Raw genomic sequence first — 14,775 nt, forward strand, 5'->3', positions numbered from 1 at the left:
AAAAAATAAGTCATATATACATCCCTCCCCTCTTCCTCCCTCCTTTTTCATCTTTCCTCCCTCCCTCCTTCTCCCTTTTACTCCTCTGCTTCTTTCCTCCCTCCCTTCCTCCCTTCCTCTCTCCATTCTTTTCTTCCCTCCAACCCTTCCCCTCCTTCATCCTTCTTTCCTTCCTTCCTCCCATATGATTTGATCATACCAGAAACACCCTGATATCTAAACACCCATGTCTGTTCCTTGTTAATTCCCAAATGTCTGTATTAGCATTTACTAAATTTTTATGATCACTAAATTCCAGTCTTATTTCTGCCAAAGAAGTGTTTCTGTTTTTTGGAACCTATAAAGATATTAAAAATGTAGCACAACATTGTAATACTATAAAGATATATTCCTGCTGTAAAGCAAAGTTTTAAAATGGTGAGCAACTTCCTCCAAATTTAAGAGCTAAATAGTCATTATTCAGTGTTTACCCATTTTATTGTCCCAAAGTTTGGAAACAAAATTTATAAAAATCAACTTTCCTGACTTATTCACAGGGACACTACTCTGAAAACTGTGTGACAGTATGACACAGAAACCAGTTTCTTCTCCTGAACGTAGAGGCCTGATCAACACTACTGATACCTTTTCATTAGTCATAGCCCAGGCACAACCAGCAAGCTTGAGTAGACCCTTGAGTGGAGGTGTAGATGTTACATATATGTGCTTGTTACATGTATGTGCATGTATGGTGAAACCAAGGAGAAGCTAAATCATGAAAAATTGCATATGAATTACAATTTAAGAAAAAGGTGCCAAGCTAAGGTGGGATGCGGATTCAGTGACTTAGAAGGAAGCCCTCATACTTTCTTTAATGAAAGGCCAAACTATTTCAGTCCTATCTTCTGTAGCATATAAACCATGAACTTTGCAAAATATGGTGAGCTCAGCACTTCAGGAAGTCTCCTTTGATGCTACAAAGCAAAAAGAGCCTTTTGTTGCCTTGTTGATGTGCCTTAAGCAGGACACTCAGGGAACAAAGTTTACAAAATTTTTGTTCTTGTCTTAATTATCAATATGCAATATATTGTGTGAAGCCTACTTAGAATTTTATGAAGACCCATACCCTCCAAATTACTTCCAGAGGTCTTTCAATATGCTTCAGGTAATGTCCTTCAGCAGGTAAAGGCTTCACAACTTACTGGTTTGTAAGGTGACCCATAAGACTATCTGAATGGCACTATCAAGTACACCCTTAACCCCAGTGGATACAAGGTTATTTTTCATACTGGGGATCAGAAAAACACCAAGGCAAATGTCCAGCTTTATACTCTTTGCTAAGTTTCATTAAGTATTTTTTTTTTTAGCTCAAAGTTTTTGCCCATAAATATGAAACTAATTTCTTCAGTATTCCAGTTATTAATGTGGTTTGTGTATGTATGTATCTAAGCCTACACAGATTCATACTGAGCTCTAAAATTCTGGTGGACAAGAAAATATAGGCACAAGACCAGATGAGAGAAGGGAAATTACAGGACAGAGCAAAGATGGACTTACAATTCCATTTTATTTTAAATCTCCATTTTCTGGGGAGATGAGGATTCAAATAAAGAAGGCTATTAATGTCTGAATAATAAGGGACAATGATCCATTGTGACTTGAGAAGTTCAGGTTAGACACTAGGAAAAATATTCTCACCACAAGGCTGGTGCAACACAGAAACAGGTACACAGAGGAATTTTGGATCTCCATCTTTAAGATTTTCAAGACTCTGGAAGACATAGCAAACATGGTCTAATGTTGGATAATCTCAGCTATCCTTTACAATCAATTCTTTTATGAGCCAATGGATAAATGTTACTAGAAATCCTCTAACTTCTTCAAATGTTTCATTCAATTTTTTAATCACTTCTTTTTCTTATATCTTCAAATCCACGCTGACTTGCAAAATTCTTCCATAGATAATGTCACTGATTAATGATCAGAATCACTGGTATTTATCTGTGGGAAGAAATAGTCCAGTCTATTTCACCTCTAGGTGAAACCCCAGAGCTTTATTTGTCAAGCACTGAACACTAAAAGGAAGGATGAAAGGTGAATGATTCAAATTTCCTCCCAGAAGATTTTTTCTGGGCAAGCTAGTGAATTTTTTATTATTTATTAGATGCATAATGGGAGAAGGCAAAAAGTAGTTTACAACATAAATAAGAATAGCATTGGGCAAGTACTTTTTGCAACTTACTCTTTTTTTCTGAAAGGCAGGACTGTTTATTCTGCTCCATAGAATTTGTCATAAAATTATTTTTGATGCAGAATTACATCTCATCTTTTCCTATTTAAAAAGCTTTCCAAATGGATATTATCTGAACCAGTGAGGAGACAGTAACTAATATCCTAAACATCTGATTGGATCTGTGGAAAGCGTGAAACCACAGCTACAAGAGGCGTGAAGTACCTCAGTCATCTCAGCCAAAGATTTAGATGTTCTGTACTTAAGCAGCTGGACAGTTTGAAAACTTATTTCTCAAGATGCTACAGAAATCAGCACGTCTGACAAGGAATCTGTAACTTTGTCCATCTGGTTGCTGACATTTCATTTGCCCAGATATACCCATGGGAATTCTAGGAAGCTACCACATACTCTTCAACTTTCCCTCCATGTTCTGGACAGAAGTGGGGCTAACATCAGTACACAACATGGTTTAGCCAAGTGGCTGTCAGTCCAGCTTGACTATACCAATAACACAGTTGATTAGTTTGTGTTGCAGATATTGTCTCCCTAGAAACTTTATTGGTATTTTATATTAATGTTCCTAGATCAATTTAGTACTTCTGAGGTTTTTAAACATCATTCAATATCAGGCTGATTGTGCTTATGGAACACTATAGTATTTTTTTCCCAGTTCTGTTTCTTTCTGAGATACAGTCTCAATTAATTCATCGTCACAAGAAGAGAACTTCAGCCAACCAATGCATTTGATTAATGAGTAAGAAAGTGTTCTAAGGACAAGATTTTCATGTATGCAGAGGGATGATGGTAAAGTGTGCTTCTGTTGGAGCAGCAGAGAGGAAAAAATAGCAGCAGCTCTTACATACTTTACAATTATCAACCCAGAACAAAACAGTAATGAGACCAGAGATTTATATGGCCAATCTCAGAGATGATTACTTACATTTTCACTAGTTTCTTGTCTTGGATTGCAGATTTCTCAGGGCAGGCCCAAAACTCTTGTCAAAAAGTTCTGTATGCAGAGTTGAGAGCTTAATTAAAATGCTATCATTTCAGAAATAAAAATAACCTTATTCTTAAAATCAAGTTAATGGCTCTAAATATTACCCTATCTTCTGTGAACCAAGTATTTGTTGGATCGGTTTATCTACATTTAGAAAGGTCTCAAAAAATCAACTTAAAAGTGTTAACTTGTTTACTTCTATACAAGACATAGTTAAGGATGAGTTTGTTATTGTATTTATTATAAAAATCGAAAAAAATAGCACATATTACTGGGACTAAAGTTAGATACTGCAAACAAGAGAAAAAACAAGTGCAAATACAAAGTCCAATTAAAGTATAGTTTCAGCATATTAGCAATTTTATTGATATCTAATAAACAAGTAGGACCCTTTGTTTACAGCTGAGTTCCTCAAGAGTACGGGATGCACTTCAGTACGAGTTTATGGAAATTTATTAATCAGGATTCATCCCATTAATCTGACTTGCAATTTCTTTACCTTGTTTGCTTTAATGCGTAATATAAGATGAAGCCCTTATCCAGGCTAGAAAGGAAATCATAGAAATAATTTAATAAATGGTGTAAACATTAAATTCAGCAAACCATGATTTTACATGCAAAACTGGGCTATCTGTAAGTTTTGCATGTGTATTACTGAGAAAACTCCCTGTACCTACGTGCATTATATTGCAAGCAGCTATAGCAAGGACTATGGCCTCATTGCCCAAAATAGGTCATTTGACCAACATGAAAATATGTCTTCTTCTCCAAAGACCTTGTACTGCAGTTTTTACTAAACACTCAATGACTTTAAAAAACAAGGGCCTTGATAGGTTCTTATTTTGAACTGGAAATCAGTATTTGAAACTCTATACAAATTTTGCAGAAGAAATTTCTGAAGTAGATTGCTGTGGAAAAACAGCTTTAACCCAAAAAATCTAACATGGACCCAGACATGACAATCCAAACAATTTGTCAGTTAATGTCTGTGATTACTGCTAGAGAAACAAACACAAAAATTGGCCCACAATATTATTTTTAAACACAAAGAAGCAGACAAGATACTCCACATATTTAGTATTTTTATTTTCAGCAAAATACTTCTCATTTTATTACAAGCAACTGGATCAAAATACTCATTCTTATCACATTATCATAAACTCAGAAGTTGCTTTGGTAAGGTGGAAGATAGCTTGAGATTAGCAGTCTCAAAGAGGGGAGGAATGTCTGCTTAGAAATTATTGCAATATTTTTAAGAGGAATAGGAAAGACACCTTGCAACAAAAAGGAGCAGCACTATTGTTTCAGAATTTTATGAAATAACTGTACCACAAAATGCAAAACATTGAATCAAATTCTGAAGCAGCATATTCATGCCGAATATTACAGAAAAAATGCTTGGCCTTTGTGTGACTGTAGTCATTGTTGTTTCCAAGTCTGAGTCAGATTGCAGTGAACCAGCTCAAATGTCAGTCTAGTTCTTCCTGTTACTTCACCATCTGAAGTTCACATGGTCACAGCTTGTGTATATGTCCTAATGGAAGAGGGTAGGTATTTCATATTTACGTATTTAATATTTCTGAGTGCTGGTGTGCCTGTTATATCTGCTGACTTTTCCCAACTCAAATTTTATTCTATAGCTGTTTTTCCTCCAGATCAAAGAAATTATGCTAAAATTGGTCTGCAACACTCATCATTAAAAAGATTATTCAAAATTGACCAGGGGATCATTTATTACTGGTAAAATACTCTGCCCTCTTTCATATAAGGTTTTTTCACAGGACCTTTTTTTTTAATATGCAAGTCATCTCAGGAAACTGGAAGCCAAATTCCAGTATCAGTCAGGAAGAAATTTTTTACAATGAGGGTGGCAAAACACTGGAACAAGCTGCCCAGAGAGATGCTAGATGCCCCATTGCCAGAAACATTCAAGATCAGGGGCTCTGAGCAACCTGATCTAGTTGAAGCTGTCCCTGGTCACTGCAGGGGGTTTGGACTAGATGACCTTTAAAGGTCCCTTCCACCCCAAAATATTCTATGATTCTCTATCTTATTTACATTAGGCAAGTCCAAAACCAGGAAATAAATCACACAGTTGTGATGCTGTTCTCTGCAGGGGTTCTGTGCAAGGAGTTTGAAAGCTATTACACAATGTAATTTTTCAAGAGAACACACTTCCTTAAAAATATCTGCTACTGGATTTTTTCTTTTCTTTTTATGGAGAGAAGATACAGAAATCCGTAAAGGCCTAGCACTGTTAACTGAGTTCTGTTCTGTCTCCTGCGATGTCAATATGTTGTTTTGAGTTCCAAGATCAAAAGTGTCATTATTGTTTATAGCAATGAAGAACACAAAATCAGAACCAGGGCTTACACAGCTTATACTTCAAACAAGCTTTTAAAATATTAATATGTCACAAAGAGGAGTCATTTTGTAGAAATGGCTATATGTAGCTCCATCTTAACAGTATTTCTGAAAGTTTTCAAACTAGTGAAAAGACTGCTATGCTAGGGAACAAGGGGAGGAAGGGGAAGCCAACAGTTCTCCCCCACCTGCTATTTTATATTCACCATGAAAGAAAATTCATCTACAGTTACAGCAGCAATTCACAGTTCTGATTAATGTACCACATTGTTCCCATCTCCAGAGATCACCAGTACAAAACCCAAAGGTTTTAGGAAGGACTGACAATACTTAAGTGAGCAAGAAGAGGAAACACTTTCAATTCAACAAAATGAACCAGCTCAAAAGTATGCAGCTGAATTCCAGAGGCAGTCTTCTGTCAGTCTTCCATTGGAGCATAAATACACATTCAAGTAAGAGAAAGAGGACATTTAAATAAACACATATAATTGCAAAGATCATGATGCTCATTACCTCACCCAAAAGAAAGGAGGTGTAGGAGATGTTTGCTGTGATATTTCAATACAATCAGAAATCCACTGGATTCAGCTTTTTCATTATCTGCTTTGATTATCACAGGGTGATTTGGCTCAATGTCTAATGCTAAATAATAATATCTGGTTTCTTAAAAAAACAAGTTTCTGTTACTAAGTCCTGTTGAAAGGAAATGTTAAGACCTTGGATTGCTTTCCACTTCTGCCATTGGAATAAAAGTCCACACTCCTGAGAATACAGAAAAGCCTGAAATGACTGTCCAATTCTCCGACCATTTCTCCGTTTTTCTTAAAGTGGCCCTAAGCAGTTGAGGAATTGAAAGACTGGCACAGCACCATGCCTGGAAGGGAACTGTGTGGATGAGTGCTGTTCATTGGATAGTTGTAGACTTTCAGAGAGAGCGTGAGAGCGTACCAGTTTCTGAACTGACTCAGCAATAGCTCTTATTCATTTATCCAACATTTCCTCTCGATTTCTTTCACTGCTGTATTGTAGCTTACTACTCCATGTTGATGGCTTAGTTGTAAGTCAGAGAACTATTCCTACTGTTCCATGGAAAACAAAAGACCAGCTTCACCTCACTTGGGAGATTAATAGCTCTGCTGAAATTTCACACTGCTGAAAGTCACCTAACCAGGTCCTACATGCTCCCGTTAGGAAAGTAAGTTCCTACTTCAGATCCTCCAGAATGCTCACAGGAATAGCAATCACTTCTTTTCAAAAGCTTAAAGTGCATTCATGTGACAACAAAATAAAACAAACAAACAAACAAAAAACATCATCAAAAAACCCCCAACCAAACCAAACCAAAACCAAAACCAGTCCTACTAAAATGGCAATGTTGAAAATGTAGCTAATAGACACTGCAGTTCTTCAGGGGGCAAAATCTGTCAGGCCCTGAATGCCAGCTGAGTAGTTAGGGTCCTTTTATTATCATTATTGCAGTGCCAGCAACTAACTTCATTCCTGAGCTTAGTTACAGTGTTTTTTTCAGTTCTGTACCAAACCATAAACCAGAATTTCAGTCAGCACTCTTTGCTATGAGACCACTGGGATTTTGTGAAACTGGAGGGACAGATTATACTGTGTAACAGTCTGAGAGAGGGCTTACTGATCACTTATTTGTAAGTGGATGAAATTCCATTGCTGGCTTCTTTCGCTCATTTCTGTAGGGCATTACAAAGCATAACAAAGCACCACAGACCTTAGCCCAACAAGCCCACCAGCTTGCTGCAAATATCAGTGCAACAGAAGAGACACTTAAATGTAGAAGAGAAAAGACCTAATTCATATATGATAACACAGATGCCATGCACTGTTCATGAACCATTCACCAGCAGAGTTCTTCAAGGCTGACGAATGTGTGTAGCATGCTGGAGTGTGTCTGAACAGTTGCAGAAAACTGTTGTGGCAAGCAATCCATGTTGTGAAGTAAAAGAAGAGGCTTCTTAGACATCATAGACCTCCTCTTCCATGGCATGGCTGACGTCTCCACAAAGTTGGTGGAAGGTGTTGTGCCTCAGGATCTCCCAGCCACGGTGAGAACTAGTCCTGGATGTGCTCTGTGACAAGGACGGAGTAGGCAGTTCCTTCTTGTGCAGGATGTCCCTATTGATTTCCAGCTTTTCCAAACCTTTGTCATAGATATCCCTATCCTGAGCCTTAAATGCTTCTGTGTACCGCATCATCTTGTGTTTGTTGGGATCAGTCCTGTCTTCAACTCTGTAAGAGGATTAAAAAACAAAAACTGAATAAAGTAGAAACGTGCCAGTTTATCAACAAAACTGAACAGCCACAAGAAGCAAGACCCTCCCAAAAATATGTCTACTGACTCAGGCATTCCAGAAAACCTACACAGAAATAGGAAACTGATCATAGACATGGTGCTAGCAGCTGCTAGCACACAATTATCTCTAGACCTTCATCTCCATCACTGACTTCGGTACCCCTATCTGCCTGTGGTTTCCTGTCCTTTAACTCATTTTCCACTCATGATTTGTCCTCTCCATTTTGCCAGCTATAAGCTATCGGCAGACCTACACCACCAGACTCTAGCTCCAGATTCTTTCTATATTCACATATATTCATCCATTTCCTTTGTTCTTCTCTTTCCTCCTCTGATACTCCATGGCTGCTAGCCTCAGGATGTCACTTATCTTTTGCTGAACTTTTACTTAACTGCTCCACTTCCACCAAACCTTCTCTACATTCTTTCCAACTTGTCTTCTGAAATACTGTCCCACACTATATACAGTGAATATAAATATAATTTGACAGAACTAGATCACACCAACACTTTTTTTTTCCTCACATCATCCAGTGAAGAATTGTTGCTGGGATATTGCTCTTGCAAAGTTATATTCAGCACCATGGACTGAAGGTGTTGCGTATTGGTACCACTTTAGGTCTGCTTGTTCTGCCCAGCAAACATGAAAATCTACAAGCTTCATTTCTCTGCTACAACATGCAGAAAGTCCTATTTCATACTGACACCACTCCCCCTTCTGGCTTCATCAGCAAAAGATGACACAATTAGAAATAACATACATCCAAAGTTTAATCTTTTCTCACCTTGGTATAAATATTGATTAAAATCAGAAATAATGAGGAATCTAGGGCTATCTGGACTACAGTTAGTTTATTTCTTATTTCAGTACCTAAACTGAAATCCTGGACCTAAGCCTTTGCCACATGATGCAGTCTTTGCAAAGTATAATATAGTCACTACGTTCACACAAGAAAGAAATTTTGCCTTTAATTATTCCTATTCTGATTTTGAATCATCTGTAAAACAGTTCACTGCTGCTGAATGCCTGATTGATTCTGCTTCTGCCATTTCACGTATCTAATAGATAGGGACAGACAGCCAAGCACAGCAGTAAAGTTTTATGATACTCTATAAGAAATTTGAAATAAAAATTCAGGCCTTATAACCTATGCAATTTCTGGGGTCTCTCTCCTGTGACTACTGGGTAAGAAAACATCAGCTGATTTCACAAGGAATTGCACAGCAGAGCTTTCTGATGGGAACAGTGCTCATTTATCAATCACAGACAGAAAACAGATTGGGGTGTGTATTCTGGAAAGGAAGGACGCCAAATATACCTCCCCAGGCCACTGGAAAGGCTCTTTATTAACATCCATACACTGGATTCTTGTGGGATCCTTACATGCGCACACTAGAAGAGAACTGACCTGAGATACCATCGGTCCCCCAGCCCGTACTCCCGCCCACAGATTCCAGAGCGAGGCCAGAGACATCGTGGCAGTTTCCGCTCCAGCATGACAGTCGTAGCAACAACCTTTAGAATAAAAATGAAAGAAAGCACTTGGATGAATTAGAAAAAAATCAGACTCTCTTTCAAAATTACCAGTTTTATGAATACTGACCCATTACTGTACTTCATTACAGCTCCATATGTAATGAAGAAAAATCATAGACTCAATACTCTGTTTATTATACAGCAACTCACTATTTTAGTCCTAACTGTGCCATGTTTTGAGGAAGCAATAGTGCTCAACTGTTAAATTTATTTCCTTTTATACCTGATGGCAATGAGTAGGGTAATTAATTTGCAAGCTAGAGATGAGGGGAGCATTTATATCTGCATTAACTACAGTCAGATCCTACCAATGTGGCCACACAAGTACATTTAGCCATTTGACTAATTGCTTTCCCACAGAAAAATACTAGGAAATGGATTTCCTGTCGAGTAGCTATATAACTGATCTGTTTGAATTTTTTTGCCTTTTGAGCAAGAGTCAGGCTAACTTCTTTTAATGGATCTAAAGATGATCTACTGACCTACTTGTAATCATTACCTTGCATTCTATCTCCCCTCAGTCAATCCCTATAATTACAATTTAACTCTCAGTTACACAGAAATGTGATTTGTAAAAAAAAAAAAGATGCAACTTTAATTCTATTTAACAAGAGATTCCATGAGTAAGAAACAGCTAGGATAAAAAAGGCTGGATGGGCTTCTAGATGCTATTTGAAATAAGGTAGGAATACCCACATAGCAAAGATATACTGGAAGACAGTTTCACATGGGAAGATGTGCAGAAGAGTAGTCTTTCACTTAGATACTTCAGACTCATAGAAAGGATGAAATAAATTTAGTGGCTGATGTACAGAAGGTGTAAAACAGAATTAAAAGGACATGGTTTATTGTATTAGCCCCTGAGAAAAGTGAAGGCCAGGGAAAGGTTTTAAAGCACCTCCTTTAGAGCACAGATGGCAGGGTAAGTAATTGTACTGTCTAACCCATTTTTCCTGGACAACTTTTCCTCTTCTTTACTCAGAGTGAACTCCCTACCACCTAGACTAGATTACCTGGGCTCTCCAGAGCTCATCCCGTTCATGGGCCACTCTCCAGTGGGTGTCACCCATCATGGCAATTAACAAGTTGAGCATAAGGAGGGTGGCAATGATGGCGAAGGCAAAGTATACCACACTGTACATAAAAGGCAGGTCCACATCATAGTTTGCAGGGCCATCAATGATAGTAAGGAACAGCTCAAAGGTGGTGAACAAGGACATGGGATAGTTGTAGAACTGCCCAAGGTTTTCAGGGTTCTCTGTCTGGAAGATGATGTAAAAAGCTAGAGGAGAGCAATGGGGGGAAAAAAAAAAGATTGTTTAACAATGGGAATTACATTCCAAAGAGGAGCAATAGGGTCCTATAAGAGATGCTGACAAGACAAAATGGTTTGGGAAGGTCCCACACGTGTTTCTATGCTAGTGAAGTATCCAGCAAAACAAGGACAAATCCCTGACTAGAAATCACTGGTCTCCATCATAAAATGCCTCAGAATTACTTTATTTATTTGTTCTCAAAATAGTGACTTTTATTCTTCAAGGATATTATAGAGCTATGTGTGTTAATCTCTTTTTCCAAAGACAAATATCATAAATACAGAATATTTTAAACCTTGACCTTGAGTATGCTTTTAAACCTTATATTACTCAAATCTTGACGTATTGACTGGAATTATCTGGATTGTTCTAATTTATGTTACTCTGGAAAGAGCAAGCATTGAAAACTGAACTCATGAGAACACAAATCAGTACTGGGAAAGTGACCAGGCTCAAAGAAATAAAAGCTATACATCATCACCAGCTTTGCCAGATAACTCAGAGGGCAACCTGAGAATAAATTAAATTTACACACTTAATTCCTACTGAAGAAATTAGCAGGGGCAACATATTGCTGTTACCCTTTTGAAAACTCACCTGATGCAAAACCTAGTATCACCACAGCCATGAGCCAGCAAAAGCGCATAAGATCTCCAAATATCATCTGCAGAGCAAAGACAGACCCACCATAAGGCCCAACTGTCCCACCAAGTCACAATGCAACCCTGTGAAAGCCACCTTCCAGATTCTGAGATGATGAGTGGACTAAAGGAAACTTCTGCACTAAAGAGAGAATGTGGAAGTCCCAAACAATCTGTCCATTTGCCATTTATGCTAGTCCTGAGGGAGAAAAAGTTTTCTTTCAGTTTTCCCTATCTGCAAAGAGGTGTCAGGATGTGTGTAACAAACCCATATTTGTTTGTGTCTTATACCTTCTGGATCATGATGGTAAAGGGTCCGAGCATCTGGAAGCCTCGTGCGAAGTACATGACATTGCACCATCCTAGCACCAGGGCAAAGGACATGGGCACCACCTCACCAGCTGTGCTAGTGAGACGCATCACCATGGTTACTAGAATCATGCAAGCGTATGTGATGCTGCAAAGGAAGAAGAGACAGTGAAAAAAAAGATCACTAAAGGAATCTTACCCTCCTTTTTATTTTCTTTTCAAAAATTCCAAGACAGGCACATACAGACAGCATCCCCATAAACAGAGACCTCTCAGCACTGTCAACTATACCTGTCCACTTGCCTGGCTTCCTACACACCAGTTGAGCCAGTAAGAGAAATAAATCAAGAGAAGGAATACTGTAAAAGAATGGAGAAAGTGACTCATCTGGCAAACGGCAGCAGTGGGGAAAATAAGAGACAATATATTTATTAGACTTAAAAAGTGGTGTACTTACACAATTATGTGGAAGGGACCTCCTAGGATGGTTTGTCCAAAGTATTTTGTTGCTCCAACTCTAAGGATATCTGGAATCTAAGAGAGACATCCTATTGACTTTAAGACTCAGATGGATTCCATTGCACTATTAAACGTCATGGTAACCACCAATATTCACAGGGTCTTGGGTCCAGCTGCATCCGCTTTGTTTGCTGGTTCACAGTTTGATTTCAATATTACTTTAAAAACAGAATGATTGGGCCCCTCTCAGGATGTGACAAAGGTTTTTGGAAAAATCTAAGAATGCTTGGGCAGATTGAGCCTATGTATGTGGCAGAGAGGTGTTACAGCACAGAGCTGTGAGCCTGAAGTTCATACAGATTACTGAGAAGAGACCAGACAAACAGCTGAGCCTCAGAAATTAAGACAAAAAAAGACCTTATTGGGTTATCAAAGGAGTTTGTTATAATTCTCATTGTGTTAGCTGTAGTGTAGCCCCACAGTCCTGAGCAAACACAGGAAGAAGGACCTGTTCTTCTGAAACATACATGGGCAGAAGAAAAGCTGTTTACAAGTCCCATTTTATTTTAGTTCTATCTGGCATTGTCATTAGAGATTTCTCATATAAAGGTTTCAGTCTTGTATTTTATATTATAATAAGATCAAGTGGGGGGTGTATTTATTTTAATTTAAAGAAATTTTGCCTATTCTTTTGAGAGTTCATGGTAATGAGAACACCTAAACTTGTCCACCTTAGAACTCCGGTTGAGTAAGTCTCAGGCTATAGGTCCATACAGTCACTGATATCCAATTAAATACAAACTTGTGTGTGTGTGCACAGAAATCACTTCACCCAGTACCCCTAAACACATGAGTATTTAGGGGTGCTGCGTGAAGAATCTCTAAGAATCTTATGCCACAGCTTGGATTCAGCTGGACCCACATATGGTGCTAATGGGAACTGTGACATTATCCTGCAGATAGCATTTGAGAGTGGGACCAGTTCTAATTGCTTCTTCTGCACCTGGAGTCTTAGTAGTATGTTGTCACAGTCTCTGTTTCACCCAGTAGATACTGTTGACAGTGTCTATTGCCATAGATATATATCGAAGCACTTGGTCTAAGCAAATAACCCCTAACAAGTTGTGAGCACAAACTCATGTTTGTCTAGTAAGTAAAATCTATCTTGATGTAAACCTGAAACTGTATAGCTCACTGTTTCTCTTACCTCAAGAATCAAAATTACTACTGCTCCAATGACTGTGATCAGCTCCCCCACCAGCCTTAACTCATCCTCATATGTCATATACGATTCCTGGAAAAAAAGAAAAAAAAAGGAGTGAATGGAAATTAAAATTAAATTGTAAAGGGACTGCAAAGAAAATTTTTAAAAAGTATGGAGGAAAAGATGGCCCACTGTTAGTATGATAAACATAACTAGGCCTGAAAAGGCCACAGGAACTAGCCCAGCCCCAGCAATGGAGAATAGAGCATACCCCACGTTCCTCACTGACAAAGGTCAGCTGGCAAAAAAAAAGAGAGAAGGAGGACATCTGCATTAGCTGGGAACTGGGAAAAACTTGGACTTTCCAGTTAAGTAGGTTAGATGAGAGCTGCCCAATGCTGCCTATGGGGCCCTGACTCCTATAGACACAGTACCTGCAGCATCTTCTGGACATAGATTGTATTGTCTCTGCTGCTTGTTTTGTTGCCTGTTCGGGGTTTCAGAGGTCGGTAGACACAGCACATAGTGAAGCAGACCATGTAGAGTATATAGAACAAAGCCAGGAAACAGAAATAGGGACGACCATACATATTCCACTTCAGGCTCACCAGCTCCTTTACAGGTGTCAGGTCCAAGATCTGACGTGCCTGAGCAAGATACAAAGAATTAATTGTCTTAAAGACATTTGTTTATAAGCATCATTTCCACTGTTTTCAGGGAGAATGTCAACCAACTATTCTCACCTACTCTGCTCAGCATTAGGAAGCTGCATTTATTTTGCAAAATTAGAATCCTCAAGTATGTTTGGATTTGCTCAGTTAGCCAGTAAAGAGTTTTGAAAAAAAGTAAAAAATATTTCCTGCAGAAAACAGCTTTTGAGCAACAGTGTGAAGTGTAAGAAAAGCATGTTAGATACTGGAATAAGTTTGTTGTCTGTGTAGGCCTGGACACATACACTTGAGACAGACCTATGATCTAGGTCCATGAATGCAAATATATAACGTGTTACAGAAAATAAAAGGTGTTATTTAAAATACCATTTGATAGCATCCTTTATGAAAGATCCCATTATCTTTTACAAGGTTATCTGCAGAGTATAAGATATATACATATTAAGGTTGGGCTAAATTTACAGTGTCACAAAGTTTATAAATCCTGTGAACTCTAGGGATTCAAACATGTACAAAACTCATTCTATTAATGAATTGTCTTTTACAGTAACTGAAATCAATTTTGAATATTTTTTGTTAAGCAAGACAGCACAGTGCACTCTCCTCTGTGCAAAATATACATTATGATTAGAACACAGAATTGAAAATAAGATAATTTGGATTCTGTTTTCAGCTATAGAAAAAAGTTTCTGCACAACCTTGTGAAACTCACTTCAATTTTTTCTCCAAGCTAGAGTTCTGC

General features: G+C 38.2%; 1 protein-coding gene across 2 annotated transcripts in view; it reads right to left on the reverse strand.

Moving 5' to 3' along the window:
• Positions 1-4,341: 4,341 nt before the first annotated feature.
• LOC104368557 (transient receptor potential cation channel subfamily V member 6) overlaps positions 4,342-14,775 on the reverse strand; it is a 34,665-nt gene continuing 24,231 nt past the window's right edge. For both annotated transcript variants that reach the window (XM_032997505.2, XM_032997504.2), the window contains exons 8-15: positions 13,797-14,009; positions 13,366-13,452; positions 12,157-12,233; positions 11,682-11,847; positions 11,347-11,413; positions 10,447-10,715; positions 9,306-9,412; positions 4,342-7,832 (exon numbers count right to left, since the gene is read on the reverse strand). In XM_032997505.2, the coding sequence (XP_032853396.1) occupies positions 7,559-7,832; positions 9,306-9,412; positions 10,447-10,715; positions 11,347-11,413; positions 11,682-11,847; positions 12,157-12,233; positions 13,366-13,452; positions 13,797-14,009 (1,260 nt within the window). In that variant the 3' untranslated portion in view covers positions 4,342-7,558. The remainder of the gene's footprint in view (positions 7,833-9,305; positions 9,413-10,446; positions 10,716-11,346; positions 11,414-11,681; positions 11,848-12,156; positions 12,234-13,365; positions 13,453-13,796; positions 14,010-14,775) is intronic.

The sequence above is a fragment of the Tyto alba genome, unplaced genomic scaffold, assembly GCF_018691265.1.
Source record: "Tyto alba isolate M040663 unplaced genomic scaffold, T.alba_DEE_v4.0 Super-Scaffold_14, whole genome shotgun sequence".
NCBI lineage: Eukaryota > Metazoa > Chordata > Aves > Strigiformes > Tytonidae > Tyto > Tyto alba.